This window comes from Passer domesticus, chromosome 12 (assembly GCF_036417665.1).
Source record: "Passer domesticus isolate bPasDom1 chromosome 12, bPasDom1.hap1, whole genome shotgun sequence".
Classification (NCBI taxonomy): Eukaryota; Metazoa; Chordata; class Aves; order Passeriformes; family Passeridae; genus Passer; species Passer domesticus.
Genome location: NC_087485.1, coordinates 12,224,940 through 12,242,201, shown reverse-complemented (window position 1 = coordinate 12,242,201; position 17,262 = coordinate 12,224,940). Strand labels below are relative to the sequence as shown.

Sequence of the window (17,262 nt, the reverse complement as noted above, 5' to 3'; positions counted from 1 at the left end):
GGCGCGGCGGGCGAGTAGCGCGGGGCGTTGTTGCGGGGCCGGGCCGGCGGGGCGGTGCGCGGGGCCGCGGGGAACGGCCCGGCTCGGTGCTCCGCCCGGTGCGCGCCGCTCCGCCCGCCATGAACTCCCTGGACCAGGCTGAGGGTGAGTGCGGCCGCCCGGAGCGAGCCCGGAGCTGCTTCTTCGGCGCGCCGGGAGCTGCCGGCTCTGCGCCGCGGCTGCCCGAGCGCGCTGCCCCGTCCCTGCGGAGCGGGACGAAGCGGCCGCGGGAGGCCTCGGCTCCCTCTGCACCGCGCTCCCGGCGCTCCTCCTCGGCCCAGACAGGCGAGCTGGGGCGGGGTTCCGGGGCCTCCTCGGCGTCCCGCGCTCGGGGCGGGCTGTGCTGCTCCCGGGCGGCGCGGAGAGCAGCGCCCGCGGGAGGGCCTGTGCTGAGGGCTGCTGCCTGCCCGGCAGGACGGACTGCCCGCCGCTCCCTCTCGCTGCTCGGCTGCTTAGCCGAGGAAAATCCTCTTGTGTTCTGCGAGCTCCTTGCCCGCTCACGGCTTTTTGCGGGGGACGCGTTTCTCACAGCCCCTGAGCCCCGCTAGGCGTTACACTGAGCCAGGGCTCCTTTTGCATTTAAAGAACGCGACCTCGAGTAGCCCCTTCTTGTCTGGGGACACTTGGTGGTTTGGGTTACAAGTTCTTTGAAGTTACAGCTTACAGAATGTCAAAACCCTGAAAGGAGTTTTCAGTGTCCAGAGACTGGTAGAGATCTTTAAAATGGACCAGTGTTTCGGAATTAGCAAGTGTTTTGTAGCTGGCACCAGAAGTGGGCAGTGCCGACAGAAACCGATAGTCCGGCGTTGTCAGGGCTTTGTTGCTATGCTTGTGCAATCTGAGGGTTCCCAGAAGTGTGCCCTGCTAGTCACAGCTGCCAAAAGGATCAACTCGGAGTAGGTTCTTAGAACGTGCATAGTTGAAAATAAGCTAAAACTTCGGTTTCCTTTTTTTCTGAAAAAGTTTTATTTTCATATTTTGTTTCAGTGATGTCTGCATTATGTGTTTTCTTGAGAGCTTGTCAATAACCTGTTTTTATGCCTTCAGGGTGCTGTTTCTCAAATTGCAGGTTTTCGTGGGGTGCCTTGTGTTCCCCCTCTCACTTCAGTGACTAGTTGGAGGGGTTTGTGCTAATCGGGGAACAGTTAATTAGTTGTGATTGCCGACGGTGGTTTAGCTTCCCCAGAAGGGATGTGGAGGACAGGCCATTAACTTCTGTGTTCTTGGCAGTAATTAAGACTAGTTAGCTGTTCTGTGGCTGAAGTCAAGGTACTGTAATCTTCCCCCATAAATTCACCTGCAAACCGCTTAGGAATAAATTCACAGTGTAGAAAACTGCTTTCATAATGATCATAATAGATTTATTTCTTCCAAGCTTATTCTTTAATTGCTTTATTGAGATAACTAATATAGCAATAGTTGGAAGTTGAAGCTCCACGTTGATGCTGACAAAGACTTCAGCTGAAAGTTAAGTTGATCCTAATTAAAGCTTTACTTCAGGTAGAATTCTAGCTTTAACAGGAATGTTATCAAATATTGACCTTGTTGAAAGGAAGTGTAAATCTAACCTGGACTTAAAGTGAAACAGCTCCTTGGAGGCAATTAGGAGTATCAATTTGAAATGGATTTAACAGCAATTTCAGTGGAAAGACCATGGGAGAATGATGGCAATAAGAAGAAAGATGTATTTTTAAGAAATAATTATTGGAATAAGATTGTTGGAGCAGTGTTTGCTGTGGGATTTTTTGCATATGTGTGTACATATATCATGACACTCAAAGTTTCTACAAAACAAAGTCATCAAAGCCACACTGCTACAATAACCCCTTGAACAGTGGCAAATGGCCAACTTTTTTTTTTTAATTGCCATTATATTGATAGTAGAACATAATGGTTTCCTGATGTACTTAGTGCTTCAAAATGTGATACTTTTTTTTTTGTTTTGAGAGGCAATTTAAGCTACTATAAACCTAAGTCACTGTTTCTAAAGATGTCTGAAATAGTGTGATTTCTCAACTGTATTGATTTTTCTTTTTATAAGTAGGAATGTTTTTTGCTTTTAGATTAACTCCACCACTGAACTTCTTACCTGAAGCTGAGTAAAGCTACTATGACTGCATATAAAGGATCATTGCATTGGTTTTCTCTGCCTGTTTAAGAGCTGGGTGTGCACAGGGGAATTCTTTTTATCTTTTACTTAAAAAAATTACTAAATAGATGAAGATCTAATTATGCTTGATATACATCTTTCCCAGATCTCAAAGCTTTTGAAAGAAGACTTACTGAATACATTGCATGTTTGCAACCAGCTACAGGACGTTGGAGAAGTAAGTTTGGCATTCCAAGGAATAAATAGAAGTTTGTCTTTCAAGCTTGTTAGATTTACTGGTGTTTATCCTTTATTTAAATTTGCCCAAAGAAAAATTTTTGTTTATACTTGCTTTAAAATTTGTGGCATACATTCAAACACTGCAGCAAGTTCATACAGGATAATAAACTAATGTTTTAGTCAGAGTTAGGAAAATGAGGATAAGATTGAATTGACTCAAGGCTGAATTATTCTGGAAGTATCTGAAGCATTGTGTTTGTTTCTGTTTTATTTGTTTTTTATTATGTTACTGAAGTTTTTTTTTCTTCAAGACTCGGACTTCCCAGACTGTTGCTGTAGTTCTTAAACTAAATATGATTAGGTGAGATAGTCCCATAAAATTGAAGGTGAAAAAGTTACACCAGTTTGCCATAAAGGCAGCTTTGTTATGACAGGAAGGTTTGAAGGAGGGGAGGAAGGCAAAAAATTCCACAGATATGCTGCCAGCTTTGGGATCAGTGGTCTGTGATGGAAATACACAACTTTGTTTTGTTTTGAGTCTCTGCTGAAGTTTTCCTACTCGAAGAACACAGACTTTTTTTTTAGAACACATAAAATACTATCTTTTCTCCTGAGAGGTCAATTTTGAATGAAAGAACTGAAGGAATGACTACTTAGAAAGCAAAACCAAACACTATTAGCACCACCTCAAATCCCCTTGTCTCAGAGCAGTCAGATATTTATGTGTAGTTCTGCTGAGTTTGTGCACACCTACTTTAGGAATGCATTTGGCTTCCAAAATTGCTATTTTCTGTCAGTTATAATAAAAAAAAAATACTGAAAACTTCTAAGCATATTTAAATGAGGTCTGCATAACTAATATTGTATTCAGTGGCTTATGTTTTTCCCCAAATTGCTTGTTTCATAATTCACATAGAAGTGGGACTTTCTATTTTAATTATAATGGGGTGTGTGACCAATGTTAACTTTTCTTCCTGTTATCCTGAAAAGAAATATTTATGTGATGTAGAGAAGAAGCTCTGCTTTTGATTGATCTTTTTCAACTTCCTTTTTAAGAGAACTTTGGCTCTTTCAAAGGACCAGGATGTTTTTACTTGACAGAATGTAGATTTGTTCTGTCCAGGAACTTTGTACAGAAGCCTTAGGGTTTCACATATGAGAAGTCTTTCCATATTTTCATTTCTGCTTTCCAGTTAGGAGCTTTTCCTCCCTAAAATATATGTTTAAGAGTTGCTACTGAAAAATAGATGCATTTAAATTCGAGTGAGGTATACAGTTTGTGACTCTCATTTTTTTCTTCATCAGTGATTTTGATAGTGGTGTCAGTCTGCACAGCAACTGGGGCTTGGAACTGGTTAATAGACCCAGAGACACAAAAGGTAAGGTCAGGCTAATGCCACATGTGCTGTGTTGTTCCATAGCTTGGTGAGGCAGTCAGGTGGTATATTGAAAACTGAAAGGCTAAATGCATTCTCACATGAAACTGGGAGGTGATTTTTATTAAAGCTGTCAAGCTGTCTGGAGTTGTTGTGGAATGTGTCCTGGGACAATGCCTGCCAAAACACTGTACCCTGAATGCTTATCTAAAGAATTGTTCACAAGTACTTGGAAATGGCTGGGAGCAGTATTTTATTTTTAGTTAAGGGATCTAGGCAGTGACTTTGTGTGTTTTAGAAAGTATGCAGTTGAGCTAACCTGATTTCTTTCCTAGGTATCATTTTTCACGTCACTTTGGAATCACCCATTTTTCACAATTAGCTGTATTACCCTAATAGGCTTGTTCTTCGCTGGAATACATAAAAGAGTGGTGGCACCATCAATGTATCCTTTGATAATGTTTGTCACGTCAAAAGTGTGGTTACTGCAGTTGTTGAAGCCTGTGCTAATAATGCTTTTTTAGTTTTGGCTTACTGTGTGTACAAGTGTTAGTTGCTTTCCTTGACACAGTCCACGCAGTATAGCAGCCCGATGCCGAACTGTTCTGGCAGAATATAATATGTCCTGTGATGATGTAAGTGTTAGTGCTTCATTGCCTAAACCTTCTTTGTTAAAAAAAAGAATTCAAAAAGACAAATAGTCTGTTTTTCTGAACAGCTCTGGTATATACCTCAGCAAATTCTGTGTGTCTGTAAAACTGGAATGTGGAATACTTAGTATCATTTTGTGTGTTGTTTTAAACTCTCCTGGTAACATTGAACGCGAAGCGTCATTGTTGGGTTCAGCTTTCAGGGTTTAAACTTTATTTATTTTGTTTTCTGTCTTGCAGACTGGAAAATTAATTTTGAAACCTAGGCCTCATGTTCAATAAGGGCTGTCTTCCTTCATTTTTTTCCACTGCCATGGAAACCAAAAATGACCTTTTTAAAGGTAGTATGACAGCAAAAAAATCAAATGGGACTGGTTGTCACTGCCTGGGAGTAAAAGTCTTAACACAGTTGACAGTGAAAGTGTGCAATATTACTTTCTTGAATATTTATCCAAATTCTTTGTTATCACATTATCAGTGCTTTTGCTACTTCTGATTACCTCTTTTTCAGTATTAGTGTCACTTTTTTACTTCAGCTAGAACAGAACATACAGGTGAAGTATGTTAATCGGCAATGAAGTTGAACTTGAAAATGAAACCTCATTTGTGTTACGTGTCTTTCTAAGCTATTGTAAATAGCAGATCGATGCCAATGTTCAGGAAAAAAAGTAATATCTGGTGTATGGATTTTCTTGTTCTCATGAAGAGTATTGAAAGGAACGTTTGCCATCTCCTGATGTTTTATTAGCACACTTCCTCCTTACAGCCGTCCTTGTCTCCTGGTCACTCTTTTGGAACTGGTTTAAAGGCTCGCAGGAAGACTGACTGTTTGTGCTGGAGAAAACTGGTCTCACTGTTAAAGAACTTCGCAAATATATCAAGGATTACATTTGTCAAGTTGTGTATATAGTGCACCAGCCACTTTCCTTGTGGTCATACGTAGTTCCTTGTTTGATCTGGTTCAAAACACTTATTTTAAGATTTTAATTTTTTTTATTGTCTTAAATATGCTTGTATCTTCCCAGTTGTAAGGTTGTACTGTATCTAAATCCACCTGACCATTCTGAGTGGATTTTATGCTCTGATAGTCAGAATATGGAACTGATACTGCAAATGTATAACATCAGATTCGGTGAAGAAAAACTAAAGAGTGCCACAATAAAATAACAATTTGTTATTCAGAGTGTTAACAACAAGGTGTGGATGATATGTGCATAAAGTGTAACTTTTGAATAGCTAAAACTGTCAAGTTTTAAGAGTTTAAGTTGTTCAAGGTGCCTTTTTAAATGTTTTGAACTCTTTAAATTGACTCTAACTGCAAAGCTCTTGCAACTTCAGTAACCCCTGCTACAGGGTAGACTGGCTTTTAAAGGCAGCCTATTGATGTAACTATGTCAGTTGAAACTTAAGAATTGTCTTCTGGATTTTTTTTCCAGTAAGTCTTCTGCCCATCCATTATTTTTAACTGCTGTATATTTTGTAGGTAACTGTGTATAAAATAAAATCTTTGTATAAACAGGTGTTATCTTCTTTTGTACTGTGCAAATACAGATCTCCACTGAACACAGAAGAACTTCAGAACATTTATAGCTGCACTCTGTAACTTTCATACCGGACCAACATTTCCTGTATTTGATGTGGGTCTTATAATCTAAGATACTGACACCAGAGAGGAAACCCCTTCCAGGTTTCCATCCTCCAGGTCAATCCCACCTCTGTAAGTGCCCTTAGAGGAAATTGTTTCTATGATCATTTTCTTGTTTGAGCGCAAGAGTGGGGTGTCCCCACTCGCTGCCGGGGCTGGGGCGGCGGGGGTCGAGCGCGGATGTCCGGCGGGGCGGCGGCGGAGCGGGCTGTGCGGAGCGGGGCTGGGCGGCGGGGGTCGAGCGCGGATGTCCGGCGGGGCGGGCTGTGCGGAGCGGGGCTGGGCGGCGGGGGTCGAGCGCGGATGTCCGGCGGGGCTGCGGCGGGGCGGGCTGTGCGGAGCGGGGCTGGGCGGCGGGGGTCGAGCGCGGATGTCCGGCGGGGCGGGCTGTGCGGAGCGGGGCTGGGCGGCGGGGGTCGAGCGCGGATGTCCGGCGGGGCGGCGGCGGGGCGGGCTGTGCGGAGCGGGGCGGGCGCGGCGCCTGCGCGGGGCCGCACACGTGGGCGCGCCGGCGCCGAGGCGGCCATGGGCAAGAGCCGGGCGCGGCGGTTCCGCAGGGCGCCCCGCGCCCCCGAGCAGCAGCGCGACGGCGAGCGCGGCCCCGAGGAGGAGGCGGCGGCGGAGCTGCTGGAGAAGGTGCGGGCGGCGGGCGCGGGCGGGCTCGGCGGGAGCCCCGCTCCCGACCGGGGCAGCGGCGGCTGCGGGGCCGGGCGTGGGGGGCGAGGCCGCGGCTTCCCCCGGCGCGGTGCCGGGCGAGGGCCCGGGCGCGGTGCCGCCCCCGGCGGGAAGGAGCCGAGCGGCCGCGCGGGGCCGCGCCTCCCTCCGCTCCGCTCCGCTCCCCTCCCGGCCGTCGCTCCCGCGGCGTCACGGCCGCGCGGCCCGGCGGGGCGGCTCCGGCTCCGGCTCCGCCCGCGCTGCCGGGCGCGCTCCGTGCCCTCGGCGTGCGGGGGCTGCCAGGCAGCTCTTGCGGGGCTTGCGTTCGGTCTCCCCGGCCGCGGACTCCTGCGGGTGGTCAGAGCCAAGTGTTCAAGAGCGAGGGATAGAAAATGCTGAAAAAGACTGGGTTTGGCCACTTGTAGGCCATAGTCCTGGCTTAAGTATTGCAGGTGAAAACTGATGTACATCTCCTTTTGAGAGTGTGACTTCAGAATCAGAAGCAAAAATCCATTTTTCTTTAAGAAATTAAATCCTCTTTGCTCACTTCACCCAACCTAATTCATTGAACAGATCACTGATTAGTTATTCTTCTGGACTAACCTGTTTAGGAAAGAGAGGGTTAGAGAGAATAAATAAGGATGAGCTGAGACACCTTTTTCAATAGAGGCAGGATCTGATGTTACCACTCTTCTGTTCTGCTCTTCCGCAAATGTTTACTTGCTAGGTTTTCAGCAAACTCCGTGGCCTTCCAGGATATGCACTAATACTGTGTTATTTTTGTAATTTGTAATTCTTGTATCTCACCTGAAACTCTGTTATAGCACGTGTCAACATTGTCTTGGGGGATGTAGGGAACACTTGTTTCTTGCTGTTATGCAGATGCTTGTAATTTAAAGTCTATACTTTTTTTTTGTTTTTTTTTTTTTTATGTTTCTTCAGCTTTTCTTTATGGTGACATGTGTTATGTCTGTTATACTTCATTGATGATATTTTCCACCCCACTTCAGTCTTTTTTTTAGTACATTCTATTTGAGGTCTCACTAGTGCCAGCTAGTGTCAAATCTGTGTCTGGATTATGGCTGTCTTGTCAAATATCCGGAATAGCATTTATCTAGTCATAAAGTTAACACACATAACCCAGGCAAGGGTTTATAAGCTTTCATGGAAGTTAAAAATTCCTGCTTCCATTCAGGAGCAGTAAAACAGGAGCCACAGTGCCCTGATCAATCTCTTCACTCCGTAAAACCCTCCCGCTCCCTTTTCCCTCAGTGAGATGTGCCCTGTCTGTGTCTCTGCAGCTGCAGCACCCCAGTGCTGAAGTGAGGGAGTATGCCTGTGCCAGCATCTCCAAGCTGCTGCAGCAGCAGCACGTCATCCCGGCCTTTGTGCAGCGGGACGTGGTGCGCTGCCTGGGGCCCTTGCTGATGGATCACAGCCTGGCTGTTCGCGAGACCGCCGCGGGCGCTCTCCGGTACGCGCTCCGTGGAACGGGGATCCTGGCACGGGGGGAGCTGGGGGGCTGTGAGCTGAGTGCCAGCCTCTCCTGCTTTCATTTGCTCTGAGGAACTATGCCCACATCAGCTGAAGTCTGTGAGAGAGGGGCCTCTCTTGCTCTGTGGGAGTTATATGTCAGGAGCAGGCTTTGTGAAATGTATGGCTTTACGAGGAAATAGAGAGACCTTGAGTGCAGTTTGGATGGCATTTTGTGTCGTGATGTTTTAGTACAGATAAGCTTTCTAATTATGCTTAATGAATAAATGGAAATCATATTTTTTTTTCTAACTCCAAAGTTATTCTCTTGTGTTAGTGAGGTAGAATACTAAAGCTACTGTTTAAGCAAATTGAGTTTAAAACAGAAAGTACCGTAACCTTTAGAGAAGAATATCAGAGGCGTTGGGTTTTTGAAACATTCTTGGAAAGTATTGTATCTCATCCAAAGCATTAATTTTTTTGTTTTCCCTAGAAATCTGAGTGCTTGTGGAGGATTTGATGTTTGTGATGACATGGTGACCAAAGACATCATGACACCCCTGGTTGCACTTCTGAAAGAGGTGTGCTTTTTTTATTTTTATTTTAAACCTGATCTAGGCATTGAATTGTCCCATATAGAAAAACGGTTCTGTTTTTGTAGCTGTTATTACAATACGGGACTTGAAAGATCTTTTAAAAGAATGTTTTGATAGGTTTAGTGATACAAAAGTTATTCCAGAGATTTCTAACCATTGGTTTCTGGCCAGGTAACTTGCGTCCATGCTGAGGTTTGCTGCCTAGGATGATTTTTGACTGAAAAGGCTGGAGATTTTGGTTCTGTAATGTCAGTTAAATTTATTCTGTCAGTGAGAATCAAGGTCCCTCATTTATGTAGCAGCATTATTCTAGTGAGGTTTTTTTGCTGAGCAATTCTCTCTCAGTGGATATTTGGATGTATAGCTGGGTAGTTAGTGGAGAATAACCTGTACTGAATTTGTATTCTTTCTTTGGTCCAGGTGTTGAACTGCAATTTGGATATTGCATTGATTTCTCTTACCTGCTGTCTTTGTATGAGCAACCTTGAGCAATATCATCATTTTCTGTATGTTTCTTCCCCATTTTAAAATATGAGTAATAGCATTACTTTAGAGCATAATAAGGTACTAGCTGAGTTAATCTTTGTGGTTAGAAACAACTGTTGACAACTGTATACAGACCATTAGCAAGAAACAGTATTTCAGGTTCTAAAATTCCCAAGTATTTTTTTATTAGAAAGTGATTCTAAAGACTAACTGCAAAGCAAGTACTCTAAGAGTCTTTCTACAAGTTCTCCTTACAGTTCTACAAGTTACCAAGCGTTCAAGGTTTCAGAAAGAAAGGAAACTAGTCAGGTGTTCTGGTAATAAACACTGCATTGCTCCACTCAGTGCTGATACTTTAAAGTTTTGCTTCTCTTTGTGGCTTGATTGTTTCCCAGCCCTGGTTCTCTTGTTTGGTTGTAGTGCAGCACTGGACTGGATGCTAACCAGCTCTCTCCAAAGAAATGCAGAGGGAGTAACAAAAATTATATTGAAGACATAGCCAATGAGGCTATTAATTTGCTGTGGAATATATGGTAAGTACTGTATAAACACTGGCATTTTAGCTAAATTGAATTGTTCCTGTAAAGGAGTGTGGTAATTGAGGCAGAAAAGAAATTATTGTCCAGGTGTGGGAAGATGCATTCATTTGCTGATTCTGATTGTGTTGCTTCTACATGTACCTTGCTTTAATAATGATGAGCCCTCATCTCATCTGAAATAAAAGTTTATCTTCTAGTATAGATTACTTTTTTAAGTGAAGGATTGTAAAAGTGCATGAAGTTGGTAATTAGTTTTAGAAGAGTAACAAATTATTTTTTCTACTGATTCTTCATCCTGAGTTCTGATCCTGTTTCCTGAACATGTCATAGTCTGTTGTTTGGGTTGTGGCTTCTTGCAGGTATTTCTGTAGATCCATATTGAAATTCTGATCAGTGCTTTAGGAACAGGAGGAGTTTTTATACTACTTCCTTTGCAGGTCATCCCAAAAATTAATATTAATTGTTTGGGGCAACTATCCCTTAGTTACTGAGACACTGATAAAAATTTACTTATTATGTGAGAAAATAACGTAAATTGGTCTATTAGTAGTTTATATTGGAAACACCAGGTGAAGGAAGAGAAATGGCAACACTATTAATACAGAAATTACTGTAAACATTGAAGTGATACAAATCTGTTCCAAAAGTTCTCCTTGAACTTTGTGTTGTTTCTCTTTTTGTATGCTTTGCATTCAGGATTTTGTTTAGCACTGTACAGTGCTTCAGTGGAGCTGCCCCTCTGCCTGTCTGTGTGATATGGCTGCTGGCTTGAGGCCGTATTTCTGAACAGGGATATTTATTTTTTAGGGATTGGAATCTAGAACAGTAGATAAACTCCTTGTTCAGCATCTTGCATAGAATACATGACCCTTTGTAACTGACTCAGCAATGTTGTGTGGTTTGTTTTTTTTTTGCTTTTTAGTCAGTGCTTGAAAACAGGAAGTATGATCATTAAGTGTGATGTAAATCACTTCTCTATTTTGAACTTTGTGGTAATGAGTGTGAACTGCTTGTTTCATTGCTAAGTTTGATACTGATAAAATTAGGGCTGGCATTGATGCTGAGACATAATGTTTTCAAAAGTAAAGTTTTGAAGACCTTTGTAGCTAGTTAGCTCCTGTGCTTTTTTTAGTTTGAATTAGTCTTCTATCAGTTTGAAAGAGAGAGTAGCTGTGAGAACTTGAAGAAACACCAATCCCACTGTTAGATAACGAAAGTAGATGGATTTCTGAATGGTAAGAGCAGTCATTTGTGGAGTGAGTGGGCACTGATGTGGGAGGCAGCAGCCTGCTCTGCTGGCACTGGGTTTGTGGGTGAAGTCTCCTGTGGCTGCAGGAAGCCCTGGGCTGGCTTGCAGCCCACAGCTCTGAGCTGCCTTCCACACTCCAGCAGGAGCCTGTAGTTAGGCTCCCAGATAAACTCTGAGCACTGTGAGGAACCAGCTGGCACAAGCCAGCTTTCCTCAAAAGTGCCCAGGATTTTGCAGCTTCTCTTTCAGCATCTCGTATAGAATGGATCTTAACCTCAATAATGAAGGATAGCTCTTTGACTAATGCATAATTCTTAGGTAGCTTTTAAAAATGTGAGTAATAACAAGTATGGGATGCTTAGGATGTTCCTACAGTACTTTTTTTTCCCTGCAAAAATGTTTGACTGATCTTTTCCATCCATTAGTGAATGCAACAATACTGCCCTATACATATTCAATAAAGAAGGATGTCTGGAGGCTGTCTTACATTACATGAAGAAATTTACCACAAATGTGGATCTGGCTATTTCAGTAGGTAAGTGGTAAAAAGAAAAGATAAAGCTTTAAAGATAACTTTTTTTTTTAATTGTATGAATATAACACTGATACTGTATTCATTGCATAATGGACCTGCTTTAGCATTGCTTAATTTTGCACTGAGTGTAAGACTGTAAATTCATTTTTGGCTAGCACAAAATAAAGAAGTTGATATCTGTTGTGCTTGTTTTCAGTCCAAAAGAGAATGGCTTATTGGTGGTTACATGGGAAGAAAAATTTTGTGGGAAGAGGGCTTTAGAGGGAGGATGTGTTTTTAATTTTGTTTTCATGTTTTGGTAATGGAGGGTTTAATTTGTTGATCAGAGGAGATAGTCCTAAAAAAACCCCAAACAATTCCAATCACTTCCAATCTGGTTTTATCAGTCTTATTGTTCTTACAGTTTCATAATGGTCATATAGGTATGTGTGCTTCCAGCATTTTTTATGTTGTCCATTGTCAGTATATAATGGATAAATTTGATTTTGAGTAGCTCAAATTAATACAACCAATTCCGTGGCTGATGTGGTATCTGTTTCTGTTTCCTCATCTGTTTTATGTGTGGGTTTGCCACAGAATGTCTTTTAATCCAAAACACAGCTTGTAAAGGACAGTGTCAGACCATTACAACATGATGCTGCATGAAATTTTTTTTCTGTGTCAGCATTTCATTGCTCCAGCTTTCAGGAAGGTAATGCTTTCTCATTAGCAGAGCTAAAGCTACTACTGGGGTTTTTAATTATGTTTGCTCTTGTTTGCGGCAGCAAACTGCTTGCAGGCAGTGACAGAAGATAATCCAGATCTTCTTTCTTCGTTTAATGCTTCTGCACAGCAAATACTGGAAACAGTGATGTTGAGTCCAGAGAGCACCATGAAGCACATCCTTCTGAGAACACTGATAGCAGGTACAGTGCTCAAGGGGGTTCATTGCTTTGACATGGGGAGCATGGCAGGTAAAGGAGGCTGGGAAGGACAGAAAGCTTTGTCTTCTCTGCTGTGGTCTGGACATCTGATTGTTGAGGTGTACAGATGGCTGGTGAGGTTATATCTGGCTTTTGGAACTGCAAGTAGGTATTTGCAACTAGTTTTAAAGCTGGCTTAAATGCTTGATTCTGAATTCAGCCCCTGCTCAGTGTGATAGCCAACTTTAACTGCTCATTTAGTTTTTAACAGTTAAATGAGTCAATAAGTGATAAGTTTTTTTTTACCTCGGATTCTCTACCTTGATTTCTTCTTGTTACCTCAAATGTTTAACCACGATGATTTTTGATACTGGAGTGTAATAAATTACTTTTGAGACTCCTTAGAAAATGATTCTCACATGTGGATTTATCTCAGGTGTACAGTGACACCAAGGTCACTCCACATAAATATTCTGTAAATATTTACATGCTGAAATTTACTTGAGCTTAAGATGTGGGCATAGCAATTGTTACAGATTAATTACAAAATGTTATGCAAAAAAAAAAATCTGTAGAGAAAAGACTTGAACATTTTATAGTGAATATAAGCACTGAGTATTTTAAGTAGTGGAGGCTGTGTCCTTACAAAATGGCTATTACAGAGCTGGGAATTGAGCACTTAAATAATTTGTATAATTTGGTTACCTCATATTTAGGCACTATCTGGAATATAAAGGATACCATTCCACCAGGCAGCCTGGGAAGCACAGTTAATGCAATCCTGAAGATATTTTCAGAATCCTTGGCAATAGATGCTGGTGAAACAATTATTCGTATGAATGAAGCTGAGAAAAACAGGTTAAAACTTGCAGTGGAAGCAGAAACTGAAGAAAACATGAGTGATACTACAGAAAACTGTGTTTTGAGTGAAGATGATAACATGGAAGAAATACCAAAAGGAAAACTCAGAAGAGAAAATGACGTTTCAGATTTACTTCCAGTAAGTGTGGCTGACTGGCTTTTGGACAGCTTTAGTGCAAGTGGCATTCCTTGAGAATGAAATTTGCTCTGGAACATCCAACAAAAAGATGGTAGATAACACTGCTTGGGTTTGTGTTTGGGGTTTTTTTTTTGAGTTTGGGTGTAGACTGAGAAGAGGAAATGGCTGGGACTGTATTTTTAACTGACAGCTTGGATACTTTAAATGGCACTTAAATGTTGTTTTCCAAATTCAAATTTGGTTCATGTTTTTAATTTTTTAGTCTGATAAGTGGGAACTGAAAGAAGTGACAGCTTTACTGACGGCCCAGCAGACTGCTCTGGAAATCATTGTTAACATGTGCTGCAGTGAAGGTTTGTAGGAGTCTCGTTCATTGCAAGTGTTGTGGTGTGTTTTGTTTCTGAATAGGTCACCTTTAATTTGCTCTTTGCTCATCTGGGTTTCTAAGGGCAAACGCCCCTGGGCATATTGTCCCTGATATCCTCATCTGGCAGCAAAATAGGTTGTCATTTCTATTACTAATTTAATTATTTTTCCTTCGTTTAAGTGACTTATGTTGCTTAATTTTATTTTTTTTTTGCGTGATACCGCATTTGCGTGCCAACATTTAAGAACAAACAAAAAGCTCTCATGCCAGAGAGATATTTCTGAAAGTGTTGCAGCAAAATCTTTGTTCAGTTAGAGTGAGGTCTGACTTCTTCTGATGTGTATGAATCTGATTGCAGGATGGGGGCATCAAATTTTGTAAAGCAGATGATCTTTTAGCTTTGGTTTAGTTTTGATACTACAAGTGTTGCAAAATTAGGAATAGGGAGGGCTTTTGCATGAAACTGTGGCAACAATGTAGATCTTGGCTTCCAGAGTTCTGCCTTTATGAGCCTTGAGGAGGAGAAAGAGAGGCAGTTATTTGGAGGAGAGTAGGATATAGATATTCTGTGTCTTTTATGAACTCTGAAGCTCTGTGTTGATAGTTTTTCTTCTAATCTTCAGAAAAACAAATGAGAGATTATCAAATTCTATTTCATAAAGCCAGCAAACAAACAAAACTAATCCCCTAAATCCTCCAAAACCTGAAAACTTTGACTGCTATTGTAGCTTTAGCCTGATGTAGGAGTAATTTTGTAGAAAGTAACTGAGTAAAGTGTTCAGGTACTTATAAAATCCACAGAAATACCCAGTCATTCCAAATGATAACTTTTTTTTTGTCTTACAGCACAAGGAAATTCTGCACCTAGTGTATGAAGCTCCTTTCATAACTGCATTTCTCATCTAATGAGCTGTAATTCATAAACTTTCCCTTTAATTGGAAAATCTCTTGTGGATAAGCTGCATGTTCTGCCATTCACTCAGTGTAATGTAAGATTGATTGTGTTGTATTTTGCTACAATACTTTACCCATTCGTGGGCAGACAGTCTCTAGAAATTAGGAGGAATCCAGAGGCAGCTGTTCATTTAATTTTCAAATTATTTGAGGACTAAAATAGCTTTAGCCATTATGCCGAGTTCATAAAAACACTCAGCTTGCAACAGAGCTGAGAGCAATAACCAGGCTGGCGAGGGATGTGTTGTAGTGAGCACTGGCCAGTGCTTGGAAGGAGCAGAGTGCTCCCCTTTGATGGGCACCTGGGCAAGAAGCAGGAGACTCCAGCACTGCTCTCCAGTCTGTAGTTCTTGGGTCACCAGTGCTAGGGAAGATGGGATTGCTGCTGGAAATGCCTCTGTTTCCCAGAACATTGGAAGAAACCTGATCATAGTTATGGGCCAGTGTTCTAGGTCCCAGTTCCTGCTCTGCCCTGGTCACTCGCTGCCAACTTATGAGAACTGCTGTCTTTGTTATTGCTGAATTGCATTGTCAGCTTGTGTTGCTATCAATTAGTTTTCAAGGGATGTTTCTTGCTTTCTCTGTTTTCTAAAGATGCAAAAGGAATTTTTTAGAAGAGACAAGAGACTGAAAGCAGAATGTCTTGCTTTGTTTTCTTGTTTCTTGCTGCCATGGCTTGGTAAAGCATGAAAGACAGCCATTTTCTCATGCAAAGGCTATTAACACCAGCAGGTTATGGCTGTAGAATTAACTGGATATTACCATAAGATGCCTGTGTGGTCAAGTTGCTTGACATATTTACAAACCTTTACACCTAATTAACCATAAACATTGTCTTCAAATACATTCTTAGACAGTAAAAGTGAAATGCATTCATTTGGATATTTGTTGCTGTATTTTTAGTGAATTTACCTTTTGCCACAGAAGTGCATGGCTGTTCCTGTAGTTACTACAGGACATAAATCTCATGAGAATCTGTGTTGTCAAATAAAATTACTTGGGGGTGCATACGATTTTTTTTTTTTGGTCACAGTAGTTAAATACCCTGACCTATGTACACAGAGCTTTCATCTGTTGGAAAGGAGGATCAGTCCAACCTGTAGACTTAGGACTTGGGTAAACATTAGTTAAAATGTAACCAGATTTAAAGAAACTTCAGCTAAATGAATGTGAACTCTGTGGATGTAGATATAAGAGTTCAAATATAAATGAGGGTGATTTTAGTTTGTGCTTGTCAGCCAAAGTCCCCCTTCAGCTGTGGACAGATTATTCACACAGTAGCCTGTTGGTAATAGAACTTGGACTTCTCTCACCATATCTCCCTTAAAGATCTGCTAGTAGAAAAAGTCTGTAAGTATGACCTAGTTCAGGTTTAAGATTATAAACCTAGTTTAATTTATGTGAAATGTGTTGCTTGAAATGACTGTCAGAGATTATTTGGCTTTTTTTGCTGTCATCATTTTGTTTTAACTGTCCTTGCTGTGGAGACAATAACATCTTCATCCAGCCCAGTTACTGCCCAGACAGAGGACATCTGTCTGTGCCTTCAGTATTGCCACAGGAAACAATTGCCTTAAACTGACTGCAATTAGTAAACAAGTTAAGTTAAACTTGTGTATTTGCATGCTTGAATCAACCTCAGAAAATTAAGTGGTACAATCCAAGTGAAAATATTTGTAAATCTTCATGAAACATTTCTTCTATACCTTTTTTTGATCTTTTAAAACAACACATGGTTAATATCAGAGATTAATATGCCCATGTATGAAGAACCTCTCATAAGAATATTTGTGCCTCAGTGAGTATAAAATATTTTTAATAAAATATTTAGAACTGTTGCTTAATGGCATTTGGTTTGTGAGGAGTTTGTTAGAGCCCAAGAACTTCAAGATTTGTAAACCAAGATGTTTGGAGAAGCCAGTTTCAGCTGAGAAGTAGGATAGCTGTTGCATGAGGGCTGTTACATTTACAAATCTGTCTTGTGTTCTCAGATCCCTCTGAAGATGAGTGGGAAGAGCTCTCCAGCAGTGATGAGAGTGACTTGTTCATGGAAAACTCGTACAACGAGGGGAGTGGGCTGCTGCTGTCACCCCTGTGCCTCTCTGATGAAGTTAACTCAGCATTTCTCAACAACCTCATTCCAAAGAAGGTGTTGTCTTCTGTATTATTTCCAATATATGTTACAGCCTTTTCCTTGTTCCTGCTTTGTATCCCAGGTTAGGCAAACAAATTATTCCAATCCACCTGGAGGAAGGGAGTATTATTTTAAGCTTGGCCTCACTTTTTTTGCCTAGAGGTGGTGCATCATTGCAAATAAATAATTTGGTCATGTAAATGAGAATAGAAATAAAAAATCTGGTAGGTCTTTTTAAAATATTTTACAAAGGTTGTTATTCCTCGACTTGGACATGAAAAAGATTACCCACAGAAAGAAAGGAAACTTGGCTGAAGCGTGACAGCCAGATTTC

The 17,262-nt window shown here is 41.6% G+C and overlaps 2 protein-coding genes across 7 annotated transcripts in view; both read left to right on the top strand.

The window, feature by feature from the left end:
* Positions 1 to 14: 14 nt before the first annotated feature.
* CNEP1R1 (CTD nuclear envelope phosphatase 1 regulatory subunit 1) lies at positions 15 to 6,082 on the top strand. Of its 3 annotated transcripts, none has more exons than XR_010346485.1 (7): positions 15 to 144; positions 2,295 to 2,366; positions 3,674 to 3,747; positions 4,080 to 4,189; positions 4,325 to 4,379; positions 4,635 to 4,735; positions 5,946 to 6,082. XR_010346485.1 is itself a non-coding variant. In XM_064386342.1 (6 exons), exons 1-6 carry the CDS (start codon positions 120 to 122, stop codon positions 4,674 to 4,676), a joined length of 378 nt encoding a protein of 125 aa, XP_064242412.1. In that variant the 5' UTR covers positions 15 to 119; the 3' UTR covers positions 4,677 to 5,914. The 3 variants fall into 3 exon arrangements, 1 of the variants encoding a protein (XP_064242412.1); XR_010346484.1 differs by lacking the exon at positions 5,946 to 6,082 and adding an exon at positions 5,161 to 5,914; XM_064386342.1 differs by lacking the exon at positions 5,946 to 6,082 and having other exon boundaries at positions 4,635 to 5,914.
* The window catches only part of HEATR3 (HEAT repeat containing 3), a 23,305-nt gene continuing 12,018 nt past the window's right edge, over positions 5,976 to 17,262 (top strand). For 2 of the 4 annotated variants that reach the window (XM_064386339.1, XM_064386338.1), the window contains exons 1-9: positions 6,521 to 6,675; positions 7,995 to 8,167; positions 8,660 to 8,747; positions 9,669 to 9,781; positions 11,462 to 11,571; positions 12,336 to 12,476; positions 13,190 to 13,473; positions 13,736 to 13,826; positions 16,786 to 16,943. In XM_064386339.1, coding sequence (XP_064242409.1) covers positions 6,565 to 6,675; positions 7,995 to 8,167; positions 8,660 to 8,747; positions 9,669 to 9,781; positions 11,462 to 11,571; positions 12,336 to 12,476; positions 13,190 to 13,473; positions 13,736 to 13,826; positions 16,786 to 16,943 — 1,269 coding nt within the window. In that variant the 5' untranslated portion in view covers positions 6,521 to 6,564. Of the gene's footprint in view, positions 6,112 to 6,520; positions 6,676 to 7,994; positions 8,168 to 8,659; positions 8,748 to 9,668; positions 9,782 to 11,461; positions 11,572 to 12,335; positions 12,477 to 13,189; positions 13,474 to 13,735; positions 13,827 to 16,785; positions 16,944 to 17,262 lie in introns of those variants that run through there. The other 2 variants (XM_064386340.1, XM_064386341.1) reach the window with 2 other exon arrangements.